The sequence below is a fragment of the Eurosta solidaginis genome, chromosome 4 (assembly GCF_040869045.1).
Source record: "Eurosta solidaginis isolate ZX-2024a chromosome 4, ASM4086904v1, whole genome shotgun sequence".
NCBI lineage: Eukaryota > Metazoa > Arthropoda > Insecta > Diptera > Tephritidae > Eurosta > Eurosta solidaginis.
Genome location: NC_090322.1, coordinates 194,295,638 through 194,319,219, shown reverse-complemented (window position 1 = coordinate 194,319,219; position 23,582 = coordinate 194,295,638). Strand labels below are relative to the sequence as shown.

Below are 23,582 nucleotides of genomic sequence, written 5' to 3'. Positions count from 1 at the left end.
TTATACGCAGCTTGCGTTATTGCTTTTCTTGTGGATTGGGCAGAGCACATTTTGTATAGGAGTTGATGCACACTTTCTACCAACTCTTCGCCTCCGTGTTTGAACAGCTCAGCCGGTAGTCTGTCGTTACCCAGAGTCTTGATACCCTTTAGCCGGGATATGGTCATTCTCTCTTCGTTATAGTCGTATGGTGGAACGTGTTCTCCCTCCACAACTTAGGCACATTCTCTACGTCAGCTGCCAGGTCGCCATTATCATATCTGCAGTAGACTGCCCCGGTCTTGAAACCTTTCGTAATTTTCTGGCAAAGTTACATGGATAGAGAAGGGGGCAAGAGGAGATAAAAACTTCTCGAATGTATCTTGAAATTATGAAGGTAAATCAAATTAAGAGCATGCAACGTCCGCCGGGTATTGGAAAGTAGTCAGTTCGCGCGTTCCCCCAACTGGGCATCCGGCTCCTTTATGAGCACGTCGCGTCAGCCCCTTATGGGCACCAAGGTCCTTTCTGAGCACCTCGCGTAAGCTCCCTTCTGAGCTCCTCACGATGACCCGCCACTGGGGGCACTTATATAAATCCTTAAATAACATTACTTTCTGTATAATAGAAATTGTAATGCCTATAATTACATATATACAATTTACTTTAAATTTTTAGCAGTCGACCGCTTTGTCTTTAAGTCGACTATAATTTTAAATAAATAATTTTAATTTTAAAATAACATGAATGTCTGATCGTAATTGAAAATTTTCATAATTCATTGCTTTACCTAAGAATTTGAAACATGCATTCAACTGCCCTTTTGTCATACAAAATTTATTTCAACTCAATGCATTAGTTACCACGCCATTTTGATGTCGTCAATTCAGCATTATCACATGAGATATCACTTAAATGACCGACTACGTAGTCAATCTAACAGTACTAAGTTGCATTCCATGCCAAATAGTACATATTGATAAATTTAAAGTACTATTTTGGCATATATGCAAAAACTGCCGAGTGTCCTACGATATTGATCCCGATGGTATTCTTAACGTTATTTCCAAAAGTTGTGCTGAATTTCTTTATTGACCTTTAACTCATTTATTTAATGCGTCTCTTAAACGGAATATTTCATTCATCATTGCAAAGCTTAGTGCCACACCTAAATTGCGCGAATCCATTATCAAAAATCGTTTGGTTTATTCCATTTTCCCCATAGCTACCTATCCCAACATTGTTTTTGTAGTGGGAGATCCACTGTGTCGAACTTGTTACAATTCACAACTCAGGTTTCTAGCGGATTCAAGAATAGCCCCCCTATTAACGTCATCTACACAGACTTTACAAAAGAATTTAATAGAGTCCCACTCGATTCTGTTATCTAAACTTGACCGTATAGGCTTTATACTTGTTTTCCCGCGTTGGCTATCCTCCTACAGAAGATAGAACACAAAAGGTGATCTTTAAGGACTATTTATTTTGATTAATGAATCCATTTTGGCCATATTTTGTTTGTATTGTTTATTAATAATCTTATACTGTTCTGACCCATTCCCGCTCCTTAATGTTTGTCGATAACGACAAATTTTTTATGCCTATATGCACCCGAGAGGACAGATTGCTGCTTAAATAACTTTATTATGTGCTGCGATGAGAACAACATAGAGCTTAACCTAAAAAAAAAAAATGTAAGTCTTTTCTGCTTCTCTAAGAGGGCTTTACTAATACATAGCTACACCATTGGTGTCTAGCTAATTGAGCAGACCTAAAGCTTCAATGATTTAGGTGTCACAAAGCACCCTAAGACAGGTTCTGAGTCTCACATTGAAAGGGATGTAAACCGAGCTAAAATGCTTTTAGAATACGTCAAACGTTGCACGGTGGGGTATTTGATCAATCTAGTTGGCCAAAAGTCGATTTTTCAAAATATTCCAATTTTTGTTTTTAATATACCCCCTGGCGTTCCTAGATGTCCACTGAATAAATATACGTACCCTAAAACCCATCTGCAACGCCAACGGAGCTAACCGCGCATATCTAAAGGTGTATTAAAATTGTGAGCACTTCGATGTATTTTTGGATTAAAACTCAATATACCCTTCTAACCTAAATACTTGTTCACTTGTTTAGCCTTAATCAAATCTAGTTACATTTTCTTGCAGGACAGGTAAATGTGTTTTTAATTCATATGTTAGATTTTTTAAATCGCATTGTTAACTGATTTATTCTATTGTAATACTACTACTTTTCAATATTAAATTTTTCAAAAACCTTGCAAACAAAAAGATACATCTGTTTATATTTGTTGGACCAATAATTTTTTTCCAAAAACAAGCTCAACTGTGCTTTCTCAACACTTAACAACTTAAGCAACACTCAGCTGATTTTGACAATGTAAATTTTAGATGTAGAAGGAAGAGAAAAAACAAGACTGACACTGCAAGGCCTTCGAACACAACAAAGAATAAAAAACCTGTCAATTTTAAGGACGATGTGGACAATACAATTTGTGCTTACGCCACGGCGATTAATGAAAATAAATAATAATAATAAGTGTTGCCAAATATTTCAGTAAATTAATATGTTTTAAGTGGAAAAATTGAAAAATACAATTAATGTAAGTGTTTAGTAGAAAATGCCATATACTTTTGTCGATGTTTATAAATTATTTTATGTTTTTTGTCCAATAAACAGACTTCCTGAGGAAGGTGCAAAATAGAACCGAAACATGTAGAAGAAAAAAGAAAAAACCTTGTTTTTTGCTTAAAACCATCGGCCGAAAAGCTCCAAAATACACAAAAATATATATCTTTTTTTCATGGCATATCATGTCAGTAATTTTTTGCCAATACATACGCTTGTGTTTGTTTCAAAGTTTAATAACAAAAACGGCTGCGGATACCCGCGATTTTTTGAGTGATGATCAATTTTGTAAGAGACTGATACCCCTATTGGCAAAAGGTGGCAACCTTGTGAAAACATCCTCAGTGGCAACACCCAGGTGAAAAGTCTAAAAATTTAATACTATATCGATGTACCAAATTTGATTCAAATCGGTTAAGCCGTTTCCGATATGTTAGTGGATATACAAAGAAATATAAAAAAGTAGGTGAGGTGGCAACCCTAAGTGGCAACCCTACTTAAAATTATCAATATAAATGCGGAGTAAAATACTTTTCGTTTAATATCCATATTGACATAAATATCTCATGTAATGCCAAAAAATGACCCCAGGTCCCTTCGAAACCGGGGGCTCGATCCATAGTAATTCTGCGCGGAACAGCGTGAATTTACTGTCAAATATTTCCTTTCATAACAATGAAGTGAGACAACTACGTTTTTAACAGAAATAACTGATGTTTCAGGTTTGGCCAGCTAGATTGATCAAATACCTCACCATGCGTTGGTCACAGGAATTAAATGCCCCTTATATTTCCAAAACATTTTTCACCTCACTAGTTAGACCAATCGCAAAACATGCGTCAGTAGTGTGGAACCCTCATTATAAGAGTCATTGCGATAAATTGGAATCGGTTTAAAAAAAAATTTTGCTTTTCGCGTTGAGAGACTTACCATGGGATCCGCTAAGGAATTTTCCTGCCTACTACAGCCGCCTTAAATATATACAGTAACCCACGTTACAAAGTCATGGAGAGATGCTTGATGTATTAGTTATGTTAAAACTTTCAAAAGGGTTGGTAAATAGCCCATTTTTGTTTGGGATGTTTATGTTTAACGGCTGTCGAGACGTTTTCAGCCACTTTTCTTAAGCACGTGCAGATACAATTTTGAAATGCACGTACCTCTCCGTTGCTAGTGCAAGGATTTTAAAAATTATTGTAACGTTTTTTTCACCTGACTCTGTAACCTTTTTGACACCTGACTCGCTCTTTCCAAAAAAAGAGAATATAGTTTATTGCCTTAAATAATTAAAAACCACTTTACGAAGGGATGGCTTGGAAATGCGTCCTTTCAGAGCAACCATAATTGCTGTTTGAAATTTGTATTATGCTGTGGGAAGAGAACCAGGAGCCGACCTGTCCTAAAAAAAGTATTTATGGTGCGATTTCCTTGACTGACTTATTATTTGAGAGACTTTTCTCTCCGGAAAGTGGACCAAGGACCGAATTTAGGGTGCAATTTGTTTCTATTCGGTACAGGCTCTTTAAGCTAACCGTCCTTTTCTAAAAAACTTAATTTATGAAGCAATTTTGTACAGGGGTACCTCTTAATCAAGTTTAATATTTGAGAATCATTTCTTTCCGGGAAGTGAACCAGTGTCTTGCTCAAGGAAATTCTATTTATGTTTCGATTTGCTTGAATTTAAGCTTAATATTTGATACCCTTTATTTCCGGAAATGGTTATGGTGCGATTTGTTTCAAATTTATTGTTTAGACATCTTTTCGAGAAGGTTTATCTTGTATATTGCGAATGCAAATATTGTTGGTTACTTTATAACTTAAGATCGGATCGTAAGGTTTCGTAGATAGTGAGTAAGTAGGGTTTATTTCCTTTAATGTGTTTTCCCAATATGGCTTTCAAATAGAATGTGTTAATGATAATTTTAACAAGAGGTGGAAAAAAAGGGAAAGAGAGAGTTATACAAAAAACCATTGGTTGAACAAGAAAAAAGGAAGATCCGAGATAGAGGACGGAAACGGAGGCAAATATGGTAAGAGGAATAAACATGGAGATATGGTGATATGGTGAGGGAGAAGAGGGAAAGCCAGGGTAGGAAATGAAGACAAAAATTAAGAAAGTGCGTGGCGAAGATAGGAAGGGAGGAACCTTGGGTGGCGAAGGAGATGAAAAAAATAGAGTGAGGTTGAGGCAGACGAATTAAGAGGGAGTAGAAGAGAGGAAAATCAAGAAAGGGAAAAGGGGAAGATACGCACACGACATTGAAATAGGCACGTCAGGTGGAACAGGTATTTCATCTTTGGTATAGAGATTAGAAGTTTTAAAAAAATTGAGGTAGATAGTTAGAGTGAGTGGAGTGCGGTGGTAGTGGGACTAGGAGTGGAAGTGGGAGTGGTAGTGGAAGTGGGAACGGGGGTGAGAGGGGGAATGGGAGCGGTAGTTGCAGTGACAGGAAGATAAAGGAAATAAAGCATGCACAAGAATAAGAAGAAATGGAATAGAGAGTGAAGAGGGGATACGAGGCTCACTTTTGAAATATAGGAAAACCAGTTTTCGTGCTAAACAAAGTCTGCGAGTATCGCAAGAACGTAAAATTATAAAAAGAATAAGATACTATTGAAAATAATAATTTCCAAACTTTCTAGAAACTACGCCTAGGTGTTCAGAGTCACGTCTATTCTGACTTTATTCTGCAACTTTAACTAATTAGTACATTCTGTAAGATTTTATTAATCGCTTAATAATGAAACACTCCAATGTACATAAATACAAATATACATATTAGGGTGGGTCAAATTTATTGTTGAAAAGGCACATCCAGTTTCTGAATCTATGGATCATACTGAGTAATATTGTCCATGGGACCATAGGTGTGAAATGAATTTCGAGCCTCCCTAATTTTGTTAAATTAAATTTTATATCCCAATCCGAATAGTGGCTCTCACAAATAAAATACATGAAAATAAATGTCAAATTCGCATTCGGATTGGGATATAAAATTTTCTAACAAAATTAGGGAGGCTCGAAATTCATTTCAGACCTATGGTCCCATGAACAATATTACTCATTATGACCCATAGATTCAGAAACTGGATGTGCACCTGAAGTTTTTTTCCCTTTTCTCCCCCTTACAATTTGACCCGCCCTAATACATATGTATATGATGTGTACTCTTTTTTCAACTGGCACAAATGAATGTAGGTTTGCGAACATTGCATTTCTGTACGAATATTCATATTTGCTGTACGAATAATCTGGTCGGGAACCCGTGTGGCAACAAGATCGCTATCAGCATGATACTGAAACACTCAGCCACAAAAACAAGTTGACGTCTATACACATTAACGTTTCATGATTATTATTAAAAAATGCATCGTTTAACACGTTTAGGCTTAATGTATACAAATACGACAAGATGGTAAACGTGTAGCCCTTGCTACGTACATCAGACCGTTTTCAGAGTTTTTCTTTCTTTTGTGCATACATATTCAGTACCTACTTAGAATCGCGCCCGCAAAGTAATACTCGTTAGCTTAATTTAAAACTTTACAGATGAAGAAAAAAAACTATAGTTTTTGTTGTGTGGACAGGTCTTCGCCCCATTCAATAGGTGCGAACAATTACAAATTGACATCAAATCCCTCTAACGGGAGACCAAGGAAACTAACAGTTTCGACAGGGGAAGTTGCTTTTTTTAGTGACGTAGGCTTCACATTATAATTGATGATTGATGGAGTCATGCGGGGACCCATCGCATGCAGGACACACATTACGTATGTTGGAGTTTGTTCTGGACAAGTGTTTAACCTGTTAAAGTTTATAGAACGAAGTTGGGCCAGGGTGACTCGTGTCTCCCTTGGTCGTCTGCATGCTTCTTTCGCAAGGGTTGGATAGTGTATATTGATAACGGGGTTCACCGGGCGCGACCTAGCAAAGGTGTTTACCGATTCTGTGTGGATTAGGCTTATGGCCTCCTTAGGCTTATCTGGATCAAACGTAGGCAAATGCCGGATCTAATCCCAGTACCTACGGGGAGACGGGGCTATATCAAGCAGTTGTATTCTATGATGTCCCGGTTTGTGACAAGTAAGCAAAAACTGTATGTTCAGCATTTCGTTATGCATTTTAAAGATAAGCTCTTTTGCCTCACTATGTAGATGGTATTCGGGAGTCATTAGAAGACATCTCGTGGTAGTTTTGAGCTCAGCATTTCGGCAGGCCTGCAGTCTTGCTATATGTGTGTGTACCATGCTGATGAGTGGCCAAGCGAAGAATCGCAGTGAAATCAGTGAGCAGGAGTCATATCGGTCGGTATGACTCACCTTCGTTAACTGGTTTTACAGGCTTAAGTAGTGGAGCTTCCTTGTCATTTTCATTGAATTAAAGGGCTTGGCCTTTTTTATGGCTTCTTCAGCCTCTGTGGAGGTGATGGTTATGAATGGCACATGGTGTTTTATGTTCAAGACGTCTAACCTTGTCTACTAAGAGATGCATTGTAAATTGCCGGCAGAAAGCGCTCGCGCATTTCTTCGAGTTTGACAGAGTTTTATCGCCTAAAGCGCTGGATATTTTATCATTGTATATTTGTGGGGTTAGACAAGGATTTGATGGTTGACAACAATTTACCGACACCCGCGTTTGTGTGAAGGTGTCTAGAGTCGAGTTGTCTCGCTAGGTCATGTTATCTCGTTAAGTTTGCAACTTCAGCCGGTAAATGTCTTATGATTTTGGGTATTCTACCGTCGGAATGGGGCGAGCAGTTAAGAATTGATTTGTGAAAGTTTGTAAATTATTCTAATACTAGGTTCAAACACACACCAAATTGGCAATTTATACTATTTGGGCAATTTATTACGCAATTTGTCATATAATAAATTGTAATAATAAATTGCCAATTTAAAAAAAATTGCGTAATAAATTGTTTCAAACTGCAAATGCAACATTGTAAAGTGTGTTTATTGAGTATATTTAAACGTCAGTTATGCATGGCTGAACTATATGGTTGGCTCATCTCATCAGCTGATTTTATGTCTTTCATTTCACTGGAGTAGGGATTGTCAAAAGAAGATGGCAAACTCAAAATGAAACCAAAACATTGAACACATTTTCATACAACACACAAAAATTTCAAAGTTTTATGTTTTCATTCCATTTCATTCGCCTAATAATGTGCGTGTTCATTTTGACAGTCTGAGCAAAGGTATGTTCTTGCTGTAGAGATGAGCCAACCAGCTATAAAATTACTATTGTGTAAGCTAAATCGAGTTGTATGAACAGCACTCAATTCAAATCGAAATTTCCTCAATTTATTTTTCTGTTTGAACATAGTATAACGTTACTTTGTAAATTAAAAAAAAAAAATAGTGATTGCCTTCTTGGCAGAGGTGGATGCGATTCTATGTTTTACAACAGTGGTTTTTTAAACTTTTGAAAGTCGCGACCAAAAATGGTTTCCAAACAATATTTCATGACTGATGCTGATGCTATGCTACAAATCACTAAAACTGGGATTATTTATATGAAATAGGGGTAGTGTGCTTGCTTACCATAACGAAAGTTCCCAGTTCATAACCTAGACAAATTTTTCGAAAAAATGTTTTGAGAAAGTATAGAAAAAAACGACCGTATAACTCTTCGTCATAAGAAATAACGAAGGAAGAGAAGTACAAAACAAAAACTTTCGCTTGGTGGCCTAGGTATCGTGAAGATTCAAAAAAACGTCTGATCTTGGAAATTTTTCTTTCGAACTTCCATAAGCCTGGCACCTTAAACTTTAAACTAAGCTTTGGGCTCTTTTAGGTTGTAATGTTTAGAATAAAAGAGTTTGTAAATTTATATATATCGTGAAGATTCAAAAAAACGTCTGATCTTGGAAATTTTTCTTTCGAACTTCCATAAGCCTGGCACCTTAAACTTTAAACTAAGCTTTGGGCTCTTTTAGGTTGTAATGTTTAGAATAAAAGAGTTTGTAAATTTATATATATAAATTAATGTAATGTTTATGCCATAAATTAATGTAATATTTTTTCTGCTGTTAATAAATTAGATCACCCCTGAAGATGCTAGGAATTCTAGCGAAACGTTAGGTCGAAAAAAATTAAATAAATATCTTTATTTATCTACAAAATAAATCTACAAAAATAAATTGACCGGAAAAATCATAAAAATAAAGGAAACAAGTTTACGCTAGTCGGTCCAGAGGCCGTAAAAATTCAAAACAATGGTCTGAACCTGGAAGTATTTCTTTTGAGTTTTAAGGAACTTCCCGATGACGCAGAGACCTGAAACTTTGAAAGAAACTTTGACCTTCACTAGGCTATAATATTTAGGATAAAAGAGTTTTCTATATTGGATATGGATCAAGATATTTAAAAAGTCCATTTACAACATGTGGAATCATGCTATTTGAGTAACTCCGCGTAGAGCTGAGCTATTTAACTAAGAATATGCAACATTGAGCAAAAACGTTTCTCTAGGTGGTCCAGAAATCGAGGACATTCAAAAAATCGTCTGAGCTTGGAAATTTGGCTTAGAGTTTTAAGGAACTTCCCGAACGAAGCTTTGAGCTCTATTATGTTGTAATATTTAGGATAACAGAGTTTTCTATTTGGGACAGGGATCGAAATATCCTGAGATATTGAGAAATTCCATTGACAACAGTGCAATCTTGCAACGCTATTTGAGTAAATTCCCGTATAGCTGGATTCTTGAAACTAAGAACCTTCCTCAGAACCCGATGACAATGCAACATGAGTGAAATAACTTGCGCTAGCTAGACCAGGGATCGTGAAAATTCAAAAAAATCTTTCGAACATGAAAATTTTGCTTTCGAGTTTTAAGGAACTTTCCGAAAACTTACACATAATTCAGGCCACCATGGCGGAACTATACAAGGTGGCAGCACGGGACAGCTGATTATAAACTTTTTTTATTTGATTTGATACATCAACTTCCGGCGCAGTACGATTTTGACATTAGTCCATCGAATTTACAAAAACAAAGTACATGGAACTTTTATTTATATTTGTAGGTATGCCACCATGCTGCCACCTTGTATGGTTCCCCCATGCAGGCCACCTTGAAATTGCAACAAAATGAGAAAATAAATAAAAAGAAGATGCAAAATTTTTAAGTGCTTACTTTATAATAAACCAGAAGAAATGAAAAATGTCTCTTTAAACAAAGATATAATCTTGTTGAACTTTTATATTAAAATTTTAACTTAACTACTGTATAAAATTTTATGAGGAACAAAGATATAAAGGTGGAGCGCATATTGCCAAGCTTAGATAAAGATTCTATCGAAATCCCATTTATTGCACTCCACCTTTATATTTTTGTTCCTCATAATTCCGAGTGAATCATTGTGGTATTTACGAGGTTTCCATGCCTACAAGGCATTTGTGAGTTTGCTTCAATTAACCTTTTAAATATATATGTTTAAACTTTTATATCACAAGCAAGTGTTTCTGTTAGCGTTTTGAAAATGAATTGCAATATCTAATAAATACACTTACTGTTAAAAATAGACAACGAACATGTTTTCTCTGTTACGGCGTTTTCACGGCCAATGCAGCTAAGTTGCGAAACTTTTTGTTCTTGTGTTGAACATTGATAGTTCCTTGGCTCATTGGGCGATATTTTATGTGGTGAATGTTAGCAATTTTACAGTTTTCGTTAAGGCGACGATATTTAATAAAAGTAATTGGGTTATCCTTGAAGAAAAACTATATTCAACTGGATGCTAACCAGAAATCACGCGAAATAGGAGGTTCTAAACGAAATACAGTAGAATCGCGAAAAAGTAAACCAAAATGTTACTTTTGCGAAATATTAACTTTTCCAAACGGTTTTCAAATTTGAAATGCAGTAATAAACATAGTTTTTGGGATATAACACATTGAATTTATTTAAATGACTTAGTTTAATCATTACAGAGCATAAACTTACATTTAATTTGTACTGGCTGATTTCAAGTTCAGAGAACATACATACATATTAATTTATTCACATTGTAAATATCGACGTGCCATATGAAAAGTAACACTTTAAAATACTTTTACAAAGAAATCCTATGAAAAAATTTTGTAAGTGTTACTTTTCGTATGGCACGTCGATATGTATTTAATAATTTGTAAGAACTGGTTTAAAGAAGCAGTCGAGACTTGTTTGTTTTATTTCTTCGGTGTAATAGCTTTTGACAATTTTCGGCCGCATATTAATAAGATATCTGATTTGTATCATTATTTTTCTCATAACACTTTATCAAGGTATTGATGCATCCAACTGCTTCCGAAAAACTCTCTTTTTGTTGTTGAATACCTTGCTCGATAGCTGATTCTTCGTTATCATTATAGGACGTCGTTCCAATTTTCAATGTCGTCAATGCTGAAGTCAACACCACCCACCTTTGACAATACCACAGAAATAGCGGAATACCCGCACTTCTTTTAATTGTCAAACAAACTTTTGAATTTAAAAAAAGCTCAGAAAAGTTAACCAATAAGTTAACTTTTTAGGGCGCTACGTGGACGCTCTAGATCGGTCAACTTAGCTGTTTAAGCGACTTAAACTATGAACATTTTTCGTTCGTTTGTTTCAGTAGCCATTGAGTGTGCTTGTAATTCTCAACTGGTTAGTGAAATATTCTAAAGACATAGTTTGAGTTTTTTAATTAAAAGCGAGGTTCTTCGGATGGTGTGCTAATACATCAGAGCCCAGTGCTCGCCTCCATATCACATTTTAAAGGGTTCTTCAAATAGAGGATGAGGTGGCTCAGTAGAGCGAAGCCTCAGAGCCCCCCAGTGCTCGCCCCCAAATTAAATAAATAAAGGTGTACTGATGCTATGCATCCTCCCATGACTTAAATACACCAATAACACTAAAACTACCCAAATCAATAAATGGAATACATTAAAGCAAAAACCCCATAAACTCAATACAGTCCATTAATAATAATAATTTATAAATTTAAAAAAAGGAATGCTTGGTGGGAGTTGAACCCGCAACCACGGGCGTTTGGTCGGGTACGTCAGCCACTGTGCCACGACTCATACGCTTACAAGCACATAAAATTACTCATTTATAACTCTTATTAAACTGCTCGCCCTCAATTGCCCAAGGCTTAGACATGGTCCTTCGAGCCGGATGACTGGCTCGTATGGAAGTTTCATTAGACGACTAAGCCGTCTAAGGGGGGAGTATGTTTAAGCGACTTAAACTATGAACATTTTTCGTTCGTTTGTTTCAGTAGCCATTGAGTGTGCTTGTAATTCTCAACTGGTTAGTGAAATATTCTAAAGACATAGTTTGAGTTTTTTAATTAAAAGCGAGGTTCTTCGGATGGTGTGCTAATACATCAGAGCCCAGTGCTCGCCTCCATATCACACTTTGAAGGGGTTCTTCAAATAGAAGATGAGGTGGCTCATTAGAGCGAAACCTCAGAGTGCCCAACTCTCGCCCCAAATTAAATAAATAGAGGTTTTTCTTGAAGAAAATGGGGTGCCAATACCTCAGAGTCGTCCCGTGCTCGCCTCCATATCACATTTTAAAGGGTTCTTCAAATAGAGGATGAGGTGGCTCAGTAGAGCGAAGCCTCAGAGCCCCCCAGTGCTCGCCCCCAAATTAAATAAATAAAGGTGTACTGATGCTATGCATCCTCCCATGACTTAAATACACCAATAACACTAAAACTACCCAACTCAATAAATGGAATACATTAAAGCAAAAACCCCATAAACTCAATACAGTCCATTAATAATAATAATTTATAAATTTAAAAAAAGGAATGCTTGGTGGGAGTTGAACCCGCAACCTCGGGCGTTTGGTCGGGTACGTCAGCCACTGTGCCACGACTCATACGCTTACAAGCACATAAAATTACTCATTTATAACTCTTATTAAACTGCTCGCCCTCAATTGCCCAAGGCTTAGACAGCGTTTAACTTTCTCGAGAGTTAACTTTTTCGCGATTCTACCGTATATGGAATTAGTGAAATGACATCGAAAGGCCACTGAACGTGATGCTAGGGATATCACCAGAATAAATCTTCTAAATACATTTAAAATTAATCCAGAAACTATCATGGATTTAAGGAATAGTTTAAACATTACAACCATGGTCTCAACGGTACAGCGTCAGTTGAGGAAAAAATATTTGATGCTAAATGGTGAGAAAAAAACCCGCTTCATACCACAAAAACACTTTCCTTCTGGTAAGCTGGTATCGTGATAAAATAAATTGTTCAGGGAACGACTGGGGTGATGCGTGCAAAATAAATATATTTAGTTAAGATTCGCGATACGTAGATCACCCAAACTTTCAGGTCTTCTATTGACTACCATACCATTGCATACTGTAACGAATTTAGGAAAATTCCGCTTATTTGAAATCTTCTACTAATGCTCTTTATTAGCCAACTTTGGGAGTAGTACAATTATACTTCACTTCGCAACTAACTGCGTGTTTAAATCAAACTGATTCATTACTACTCAGCTTGCGCTGCTTTTTTACTCTCGGTTTCCTCGTTCACCAATTTCTCCTAAAGTCTAGTAATTTCGCGAACAGTTGTAGCTCATACTTGGTTAGTTACCAGCTATATATGTATATGTATATCTGTAGTCCACGCCTCTCCCATAGCCATATGCGTGTGTATGTGTGAGTAACTACTTCTACTGACTACATCTGTGTGTGTGAGGTATCTCTTCGTTGCCTTGTACATAAGTGTGGCTAGCTTTAATGTGTACATGTAAATAAGAGTGGCTGTTTCATGTTTTTGTTGTTGCGTGATTATTAACTAACAGCTTAGTGAAGCTGATATTCGTCATAATACGAGAATCCTTTACAGGTATCTGAACGTAGTTGTGACACAATCTTCCTGAAATTCACATCGCGAATCTTCACTGACCAATTTATTTTTTCGCGTTGCCAGTCTTTAATTCCGTTGCAATTTTTTAGCAGTTTTAAATCTACTCAGATAAGCTATTTCGATGATGTCCCTATTATCGCGTTCACTGGCCTTTCGTGATCGTCCTGTTCAAGAACGAGAGGATAAACACACTGTTTTCATATATTTCGTCCATAATCTCTTTAGGTATTATTCATTGCTACAAATTCCACTTATGCTCTTCGTATTTCGTGTGAGTTGCCGCATATATATAAATAAATAAAGTTTATCTTTAATGATAACACTATTTCTTTTATTCAATTTCGTTGCTTTTACAAGAACTGATAGGGCCTTACTAACTTTCTCTTGAAACTTACGTAATGAGTTAAGGAATTATCAATGTTCACCATAAGAACTAAAAGGTTTCGTTACGTTGCTGTAGTGACCGTAAAAACGCCGTAACGGGAAAAACTTTTTGTCGGCTTGCTTTTTTTTTTTGACTGTAAGTGTATTTAACACTGATTTTATTAACATTTTTATGAGTGTGTAAGTAGCATTTAAAACGCAATTTTTATTTGTTTAATGTATATTGAACATATAATATATGTATTTACTTTTTTTTTTTTAAATATTTCATAATAAGCCATAAAGTCCAACAACAGAAATGTCGTCGCGCAAAAGCTTCTTTAGTGGCGGCAAATTAACCAACAAATCGTCCGGTTCGTCAGGTCTACGCATACTCTGGATACCGGGTGGACGTAAACGTCATTCGAAGGGTAGTTTCGATTCCACCAACAAACATGTCAGCCACAAAGGTGGACAAAAGAAAAGTGAAGTGTGGTCTGTGGGTGGGAGTAAAACTCAAAAAGATCTGATTGATGCGTAAGTGTTTCACTTTGTAATGTAAAAAATATTGAAACCCAAAAAACAAACTGTATATATATGTATACATACAAATTACTGACTTCTTAATAATATATCCCTCTAATCTTGTACATTTGCGCTATAACCAGTGGATAAGTGGCTTTTAATAACATTCGTAAGTCAATTTATAGTTCATTTTACACAGGTGGTTAGTAATTTTAAAACCATTATTAACTTCATTTAGCGCTAAAATATTTGTATCCTATTGTGTCATCTTATTTATTCCATCATTCTGCCAACTTCATTGCTGCCAGACTTTTGAAACTTTTTTATTTTATTTTATTTAAAAATAACATTAAAAGCACCACATTCATCATTTCATTAATTCACATCATCTTACCCATAATCGATTCGTATTGGAAATGTTTTTACTTTTTGGTACTTATCTTTATGCCTGATATTGAAATCATAAATGAAATGCATACAGCTTCTCGCACGGTATCTAGTCCGTATTTTTCGATCCCACCTCATATGCATTTAATAAATTCGCATATACTAAGACAATTATTGTTTGATTACAATTTGCGTTCCAACTTAAATATAAACAAAAACTCATCTAATAAACGAATATTGTTGGCTCTCCCAAGCCCTCAAACATGTACATGGGGAACATGGTTGCCACACCATGTTTTCATTTGGGTCCAAAATGCATCGAATAAAAGGACTAAATCTCAAGGAAATGGACCAAATTTTTGTATTCATTAATCGGCTTACAAATTCACAAATGTGTCGAATTCGTTGTAAAATCTTTAATTTCAAGTTGTGGTAAATGTTACACCATGTCACAAACACTTTCATTTTAACAAAAAGCCTTATATAAATATATGTTTTAACGAAAAACACAATTTTTCCAGAGCTCGGTTGTATCAATTTTATCATAAAATCAGTCCTAAAAGTTGAAAACAAAAAATGGAAACAATAGCTGGGTGTTCAAATTTTTTTAAAATTTAATTCATTATTCTTCCGTTTACCAATGTATCTATGGACTATATTCAGTAAATGCGACTTTTGAAATGTAAACTTTTCTTCCATATAATTTGTGTTAAAGAAAAATTACATTTCAAAACTCACATTTATTGAATCTAGTCGCAGTCCTCAGATTAACCATTGAGAAGTCTTAAACGTGTCTACTGTGTGGTATTGTTATATTTATCACATTTGACTAGGTACGATGTTATTATTAAAGATTCTGGGGTTCTGGTCTCCAACGGGAATAATTTGGTAAAAAACCAAATCTTTATTACAGCGGTACCATAATTGAAAAAGGGACCAAATAGGGTTGAAAAGGACTATTTTGGTCCAAATGGACCGAAGTGGCAACCGTGATGGGGAAGTCGCATCAGCTAAATGCGATATGTACTAGAGATATACGCCGCCGCCGAATGTCAAAACTATCGGCGCGGCGGCGGCGTCCGGCGCGTTACTATATTTTCTACTCATTTTAGACTGCCTAAGCCATTTGTTGTTCATGTCGAAAATTAGTCCGATAGGGTCGAAAGGGGTATCAACGGATGCGTATCACTGCCAGTTATAAGAATCCAATTGCGAAATTTGACTCTTTCCACCCATTCAAAAGTTATTTAAAAAAACAGTCGCCTTCAATGCCAGCTTAACACGAATTTTGCATCACCCAATTCACCAAGTTATAAAAACAAAAAATTTAAAGAAAAGTTATATAATAAATTGAAAAGCTCACCTTGCCTAAGTTTTTAAAAAAATTAATAGGGAACAATGAATTCAAATAAAATGACCCAAGTCGAGCATAATTTCAAATTGTCCTTAAGTTGTTAAAAAGCAAGTTACCCGAAAAAAGCCGATTTTTTCAAAAATTCTTTATTCCGATTGACTAAAATAATAAGCAAAATCAGTAAAGCACAATCTTTTAGTAGGTTCTATGGGTTTAAACCAGGCATGCTTAACCAACGAAACGATATCATTTCGTTACGATAATCAACGTTAATAAACGAAACGAAGTCATTTCGTTTCGTTTATTAACGTTAAGATCGTCAAATTAACGAAATGATTTCGTTTCGTTTTCTGCCATATCAAAACGAAATCAAATCGTTTATGTTGATTATTAATTTCAAACTATGCTGGCAAAGCTGATTGATGGCGGAGTTATTAAAGGTGAAAGCATTAGCCAAGCTGATTGCAACTTTTCTCATGAATTTTGACAGTACGAACATTTCTCAGAGTATTTTTGACATTACCACCAACGAATTACACAAACAAATTACATAGAGTTTGTGTGTGTATGTGCGCTCGTTGTTGCCACCTTACGGCTTCACCATGGCTATAGCATTGCCAGCACAATTCAAACATAAAGTATCACGTTTTCGTTAACGTTTTTAGCGTTAACGAAAGCTTTTCGTTTCGGTTAAAAACGAGATACAATTTATCTTGATAATTTCTTTATCGATAATATTTCGAAGTGTTTCAACGGAAACGGTGGAAATTTTTTGATAAACGATTAGCTTAACGTTAAGGTGCATCCCTGGTTTAAACACACCTTTGAAATGATTCCCACCTCATACTTAAGTTGAAGATATATGTACGTATGAGAAGGGTTTGAAAAATCACTTGGCCTTATACTCAAACATCTGTTGTTTATTTGCGAAACTTTAAAATATCGTCTGAAATATTAATTTTGATTTTCACACTTCATTCAATACTCAAGACACTTCTTAAAGTTGGCGGCCATATCCCCAACTAGCCCAATGTAGTGAATCACATTGTTTATAGCCTACCAACCAAGTTTAAATATAACCTACGCGTTACGGCTCCTGTTAAATATGTGAATACGTAGGCACATATATTTACCAGGTGAGGCTTTGTCCTTCGTAAGAATACTCAAATTGGTGGAGCAAAAGCTTTCCCAAGACAGTCGAATAAATGACCGGATGTGCTACTACCCTAACGTAGTAGACAGTCGAACTAGATTGAAAACTGTAGCTACATGGTTATTTATAATGAATTCTTGTATCAAAAGGCATGAAAACTGGACTCATCTCTCAACTTAAAGTCGGTCGACTTTCATTCTTAAATATCGTTTTGGTTTAACGAAGACTACTGAAATCAAATTTTGGTCTACATTAAAAAAAAATTATAAAAAATTTATTTTGTATAAGTTACGCAATAATATCCACTTGGACTGCTTATGATTTCAAGGGCGGCATCCTTGACCGAATAGTTACTTCCTAATGTTTTAAGGTTTTTCTCTGGTAGTGCTCGGCAGCATAAACAAATAAATGTAAGACGCGATAACCTCCGAAGAGATTTTAGGCCAATTTTCGTCGTGCCCCTTTTAATTTTTGTTACAGATTGGCGGCACGCGTCCTACTTGTTTTATGCCGCTCCGAACGGCATCTGCTTTGCCCAGCTCGTGAAGCCGGGATCTTCGGTGTGGTAGGCGGAGCACGCTACCATCACACCACCTCGGCAGCATAGCGCGACAAAAACAAATCAGTTAGAAAGTCTTCAATGTTACACCTAGAACGTCTAGGAAAGTGACGTCGACGAAGGTATGAGTTCGAAGTCGCAGTCCTATAGCTTCTGTGCTGGCATGTGTTGTGAGGGCCAGGAGGCGTTGTAGTGACTGGTGGTGGACAGGATTGCAAGCCCTTTGCCGCGATCAACAATAGGCCAGCGTTGGTGTTAATCGTTAAAACTGTGCCACGAGAGCCATGATAATTTAAAGAAAATATATAATTTAAAGAAATCGTGTCTACAACGAGTATTAGGAATTAGACCAGAACATCTCCTTCGGTGAAACTACCCTTTGTACGAGACATACAGACAAAAACGTGCCCATTTTAAGTACTTAAATTTTTTTCGGCAGACGCAGCAGTACCAGTCCCTTAGACCAGGGTTAGGTTCGAAGCCTCCCTGGATTAAGTGAATGCAGGACAGTCCCTCCGCAAGGAGCTGAATAATCCGCGAGACTTTGAGGCAAACCCACGGATCTTTCCGAAATGGGCAAAACGTTGATTTCCATAAATACATACAAACAAAACCTTTTCTGAATATTATTTTTTAAATAGAAAAATCAAGCTTTTTAAAGTAAGAACATTGGCGTAAGCCGGCGCGCCGCCCACGCCGCCGCCGCTGATATAATTATCGGCATAAACCTCCAATATGTACTGAGCGTGGAGGTATTTCAAACCAAGTTCCACATACATGTGCATGTATACTGATGCTTAAAAAATAGGTACAAAATCCTAATGATATTTTTCCTTACTTTATGTTTATTAAGGGCCAGTTTTTGTGTCCCTCAACCTTTTAAAAATATAGTAAAGAAGGATTTATAGGATAGAATTTATGAATCTGATCCTGAAATCTTCAGATTGAGCCTATATTTTCCGCACAAAAGTTCCCATTTAAGCATTTATTAAAACTGGCGTCTCTGTGCCACACCGTCCTTCGTAAACGTAAGTAGAAATCATGCTGAATATTACAAATTAAAAGAGGGTGCAGTCGTGTGAAGAAGTCCACGCAAGCAGGGCAAGCTTCTGACCGCCATTCACCAAAGAGATTATTTTGAACACGGTGCAAGCAGTTCACTACTCCCGGTCAATTGCGGCCCAGTCTCCTTCGTTTAAAGATGCGTTAATTTGAGAAGGCGACGACCTGGCTAGGCCACTCCGCATAATCCTTTTCAGGGCTAGCCGGGGTTTTCATCTGCAGCATCTGACCATAAGATGCGGCTGCAAGCGGGCGTGCAATTAATACTTTCATTTCAGCTGAGCGGCTCCCGCCACATAATACAACACTCCAATGACATTTAATGCAATGGATATGAAAATAAGCTCAGCTTCGGTATCGGGTTCTTGGTAGGAGAGACTTTGTCACCAAGTACTCACGTTCACGCCTGTGTCTCCACGTCTAGACGCTATCTGAATAAAAGCGAAATATTTTACTATTTCATTCAACTGCGCCCACATACCGACGGATTGAATGAAGATGAGGTGAGACACATTCTATGAACGCTTAAAATGCAGTTGGGAGCGCTACCCCCGTCATGACATAAAAGTTGAGCGACTTAAACGCCTGGGTGATCAAAGAAGGTGTTTTTTGCCCCAAGGTCGGAAAGCTCAGCCTCCACAATGAAATATCTCCTAATGGACTGAGGTTGATGTACTTCGCCCAGCACGAGGTGCATACATGCATAAAACTGTTCATGGCTGTCCCCCGATTGAAATACACGCAAATAGTTCGACCACGTTGTGATAGACGGACGGCATGCCTTCAGTATTTTAGATGTGCCTAAGATCTGAGGAACAGTCATCGGCTCGGCTTAGCCGAAATACGTGCCCGCCTCTGCTCAACAAAAAAAAAATACAAGGAAAGCTAGACATTGAAAGGCTGCGATCGGTACAGGCTGTCAAGGACTTTACAACTCGACTCTCGCACCTACTCTCTGAGAGCACAGGTCAACCCGACGGAATGCAGGAGTGAACCGTTCGAAACTAAATGAGGTTTCAGACAGGGTGTGATTTCTTTAATTTGATTCTGGACCATGACAACATCAGATGAGGCAGGAAGTGTTCAAGAGAAGAGTTCTTCGAAAAATTTGCGGGCCTCTATGCATCCAGTACCGCAGAAGATTCCATGATGAGCTGTACGAGCTTTATGTAGATATTAACTAATAGTTCAGCGAATAAAAATACAGCGGTTACGCTGGCTTGGTAATGTTATGTGAATAAAAGATGATGTTCCGCCCCAAAAAGTATTCTTATCGGAACCCGCCTGTGGAAGCACAGCAAAAGGGCGGCCCCCACATCGCTGGAAGGACAAGCCGGAAAACGATTTAAATTCCCTTGGTGTTACCAATTAGCGCAGTTAGCCCAACGAACCATAGCGCCAATTACGTAGGTCAGTAAAAGTCCCGTTACGTTAGAAATTTTTCATATAGATGCAATCTTATGCATGAAGAGTAGACTGCACGTATTTTTATGTAGAACGGCAGATTGAGCGATACTAGCGCCATCTGACCTGAAAAAGTAGCCAACTACCAACTTTTGTTGCAAGCAAAGCATATGATGAAGAATTCGACATTTGCTTTGGCTAAGGGCGCTTTCACACTTTGCAAGTGAAATTATTTTTCCTACTCTTTGGTACTTTTCCACCGTTTTTCAGAATTAAAAACTTCATATTAACAAATGAATAGGAGACAAAATACGTTAGCAAGTATTTTTCTTGTGTAGTGAAATGTTTATTATAACAGTGCTACTTTTGCTAATTTTGTATGTGAATGGGCAAGGCGAAATAAGTTTCAATTGCCGAGTCTGGAGTTCCTTTATATTTACAAACGCAACATCTTGCGTGATTGTGGCGATGTAATTGTCACGCATACGATTGCGTTGAATGCATCTATATAAAAAACATAATTGTGGCTCCGCCTTAGAGCCTTTTTTTTACACCACCAGAAAGAAACTTGCGACCTTGGCATAAAAAAAAATTAATTTTTACCAATCGTCTAATGTACATTTACATGTAGTGGGTACTCTCGTAATTTGATGCCGGCCAACAAATATGTATGGATATGTTTTGTTTTTTTGCTTATTTTGAAATTAAATGAGTACGCGCATTACCGACAGCGTTGGATATCAAAAGTCAATCTCAGCTGTTTTGATTAACGGGAGGTGTTGTTATTCGTTTGTTGAGCTCGCGTTGGTGTGTACATTTTGCATTCGTGTTTTATAGCGTGAAAATTTTCCGGATTACAGAATTTGCATTGAACTGCTAAGCAGCGATTTTGTCACAAAGCTCATAATGCCAAAGATGTTGAGCATCTTTCAGTGTTATTTTATACGTTTGGTTTGCTTCTTTTGCTGGTATATATTTGCTACCATTTGCTGGAGGTGTTTGAACGACTTCAATAAAAGCAACAGCATTCAGATTACTATGTAAAAATAACAAAAAAAAGGAAGAAATGCAAAAAATTCTAAATAAAAAGTTGTTTGCGTGCTTTAAAAGTGAATTAGATATTACTTAAATACATTTCTATGTATTGCTATAGTTATTAGTCATTGAGTGCAAAATTTCAAAAGAAATTAGTCAAATTATTTGTGAAATATTAAATATGTAGTACAGTAGTCGCTCACAAATTGGAACCTTTAGTAATTTGAATGTCCAGAAATTAGAACCAATTTTTTCAATACATTACACGATATGAAATTAGAATCGAAAATTCTAATTTCTGAGCGTATTTTGTTTTTTGTTCCAAAATAGATATAAAAAGGAGAATCGCCAATTTATTCATGTTACGCTCAGTAGTCGTTGGATTTTCGTCGCGGTTCTGTACAGTTTTTATTAGTTACTTGTGAAATTCGATACGCGTGGACGCGTTTTGGTATTATTTGTTTAAAAGTAAAATAAACGTAAGAATAATACTTTGTCCTTGGAAACCAAAGTTCAGATCTTGGAAAAGATTGACAAAGGTGCGCAAGGGAAGCGGTTAGCCCAAGAATTTGATGTATATATTTAATAAAATAAAAAACATGTGATATGTATTGTACTGGATTGTTACCTTATGTTTCCTCGTTTTTATGAATAAAATTGAATAAGACACAATTTCATTGCAGTTTTTTAATGCAAATTGACTTAATTTTTAAGGTTTTATACAAATAAAAAACGTCCAGGAATTAGAACTTTTCAGGAACGAGAATCACCCTAACAACAAAGTGGTTCTAATTTGTGAGCGTCTACTGTATATAAAATAAAGTGCAAATAATATAATTTATTCCCAAGTCTATAAAAGTAATTGTAGCGCAAAAAAGTGATATTATTGTTTTACATAATAAACATTTTTAATAATATAAATAAAAAATAAATTTCAAACGACTATTTAACGGTGTGCGCTCTCTATAAGTAAATTTTATTTATAAATATGCCTACTTATATTGTCATCCGATATTTGTGACATCATCCTCGTGTCAATATCATTTATTCTTTGCCCATCAAGCATTTTTGCGAACGTGTCGCGCATCCCAAAAGACGTACAACAAACTTTTCATACAACTACATTTTAGTTTTGTTCTATTGTTATTAAATGTAAACACGCAATTATTTATGTGCATAAGTATGTATGAACTATTAAAAGTACGCATTTTATTGTTACATACACACCTGATCAAAATAATAGGTACACAGCACTCCTTCAATTTCAAAACAAGAAAAATCCATTTTATAAAATCAATATTATGAAAATAAAACACACTTTTATCCTTGTCCTATTTATTAATGAAAATAAGCAAACTTCACATTAAAGTAACGAAAAACATATCAGTTATTATTTAAAAACAATATTTGGCCGAAATTAACCTGCTCATAAAAATAGGTACAATTTTGATGAGATAGGAAATATAAAAAAAATATATTAAACAAAACCTTTCTTTTACACAGTTCACATTGCTTAGTTAATAACCAGTATATCCACCGTCATTCTGAACTACTTTACCCATTCTTTTGACCATATTATTGATTAAAGTCTGGCAGGTTTCTACGGGTATATCAAACCAAGTTTTTTGAACACATTCCCATATATGCATTTAATAAATTCGCATATACTAAGGCAATTATTGTTTGTTTACAATTTGCGTTCCAACTTAAATATAAACAAAAACTCATCTAATAAACGAATATTGTTGGCTCTCCCAATCCCTCAAACATGTACATGGGGAACATGGTTGCCACACCATGTTTTCATTTGGGTCCAAAATGCATCGAATAAAAGGACCAAATCTCAAGGAAATGGACCAAATTTTTGTATTCAATAATCGGCTTACAAATTCACAAATGTGTCGAATTCGTTGTCAAATCTTTAAATTCAAGTTGTGGTAAATATTACACCATGTCACAAAAACTTTCATTTTAACAAAAAGGCTTATATAAATATATGTTTTGACGAAAAACACAATTTTTCCAGAGCTCGGTTGTATCAATTTTATCATAAAATCAGTCCTAAAAGTTGAAAACAAAAATTGGAAATAATAGCTGGGTGTTAAAATTTTTTTAAAATTTAATTCTTTATTCTTCCGTTTACCAATGTATCTATGGACTATATTCAGTAAGTGCGACTTTTGAAATGTACACCTTTCTTCCATATAATTTGTGTTAAAGAAAAATTACATTTCAAAACTCACATT

General features: G+C 36.1%; 1 protein-coding gene across 6 annotated transcripts in view; it reads left to right on the top strand.

Moving 5' to 3' along the window:
- Nucleotides 1-23,582, top strand: part of LOC137250854 (uncharacterized protein DDB_G0280579) — an 89,521-nt gene that overhangs the window by 44,168 nt on the left and 21,771 nt on the right. For 3 of the 6 annotated variants that reach the window (XM_067784471.1, XM_067784470.1, XM_067784472.1), the window contains one exon: nt 14,156-14,394. The exons of 1 other annotated variant lie outside the window; for it this stretch is intronic. In XM_067784471.1, the coding sequence (XP_067640572.1) occupies nt 14,177-14,394 (218 nt within the window). In that variant the 5' untranslated portion in view covers nt 14,156-14,176. Of the gene's footprint in view, nt 1-14,155; nt 14,395-21,079; nt 21,342-23,582 lie in introns of those variants that run through there. 2 more of the 6 variants (XM_067784474.1, XM_067784476.1) reach the window with 2 other exon arrangements.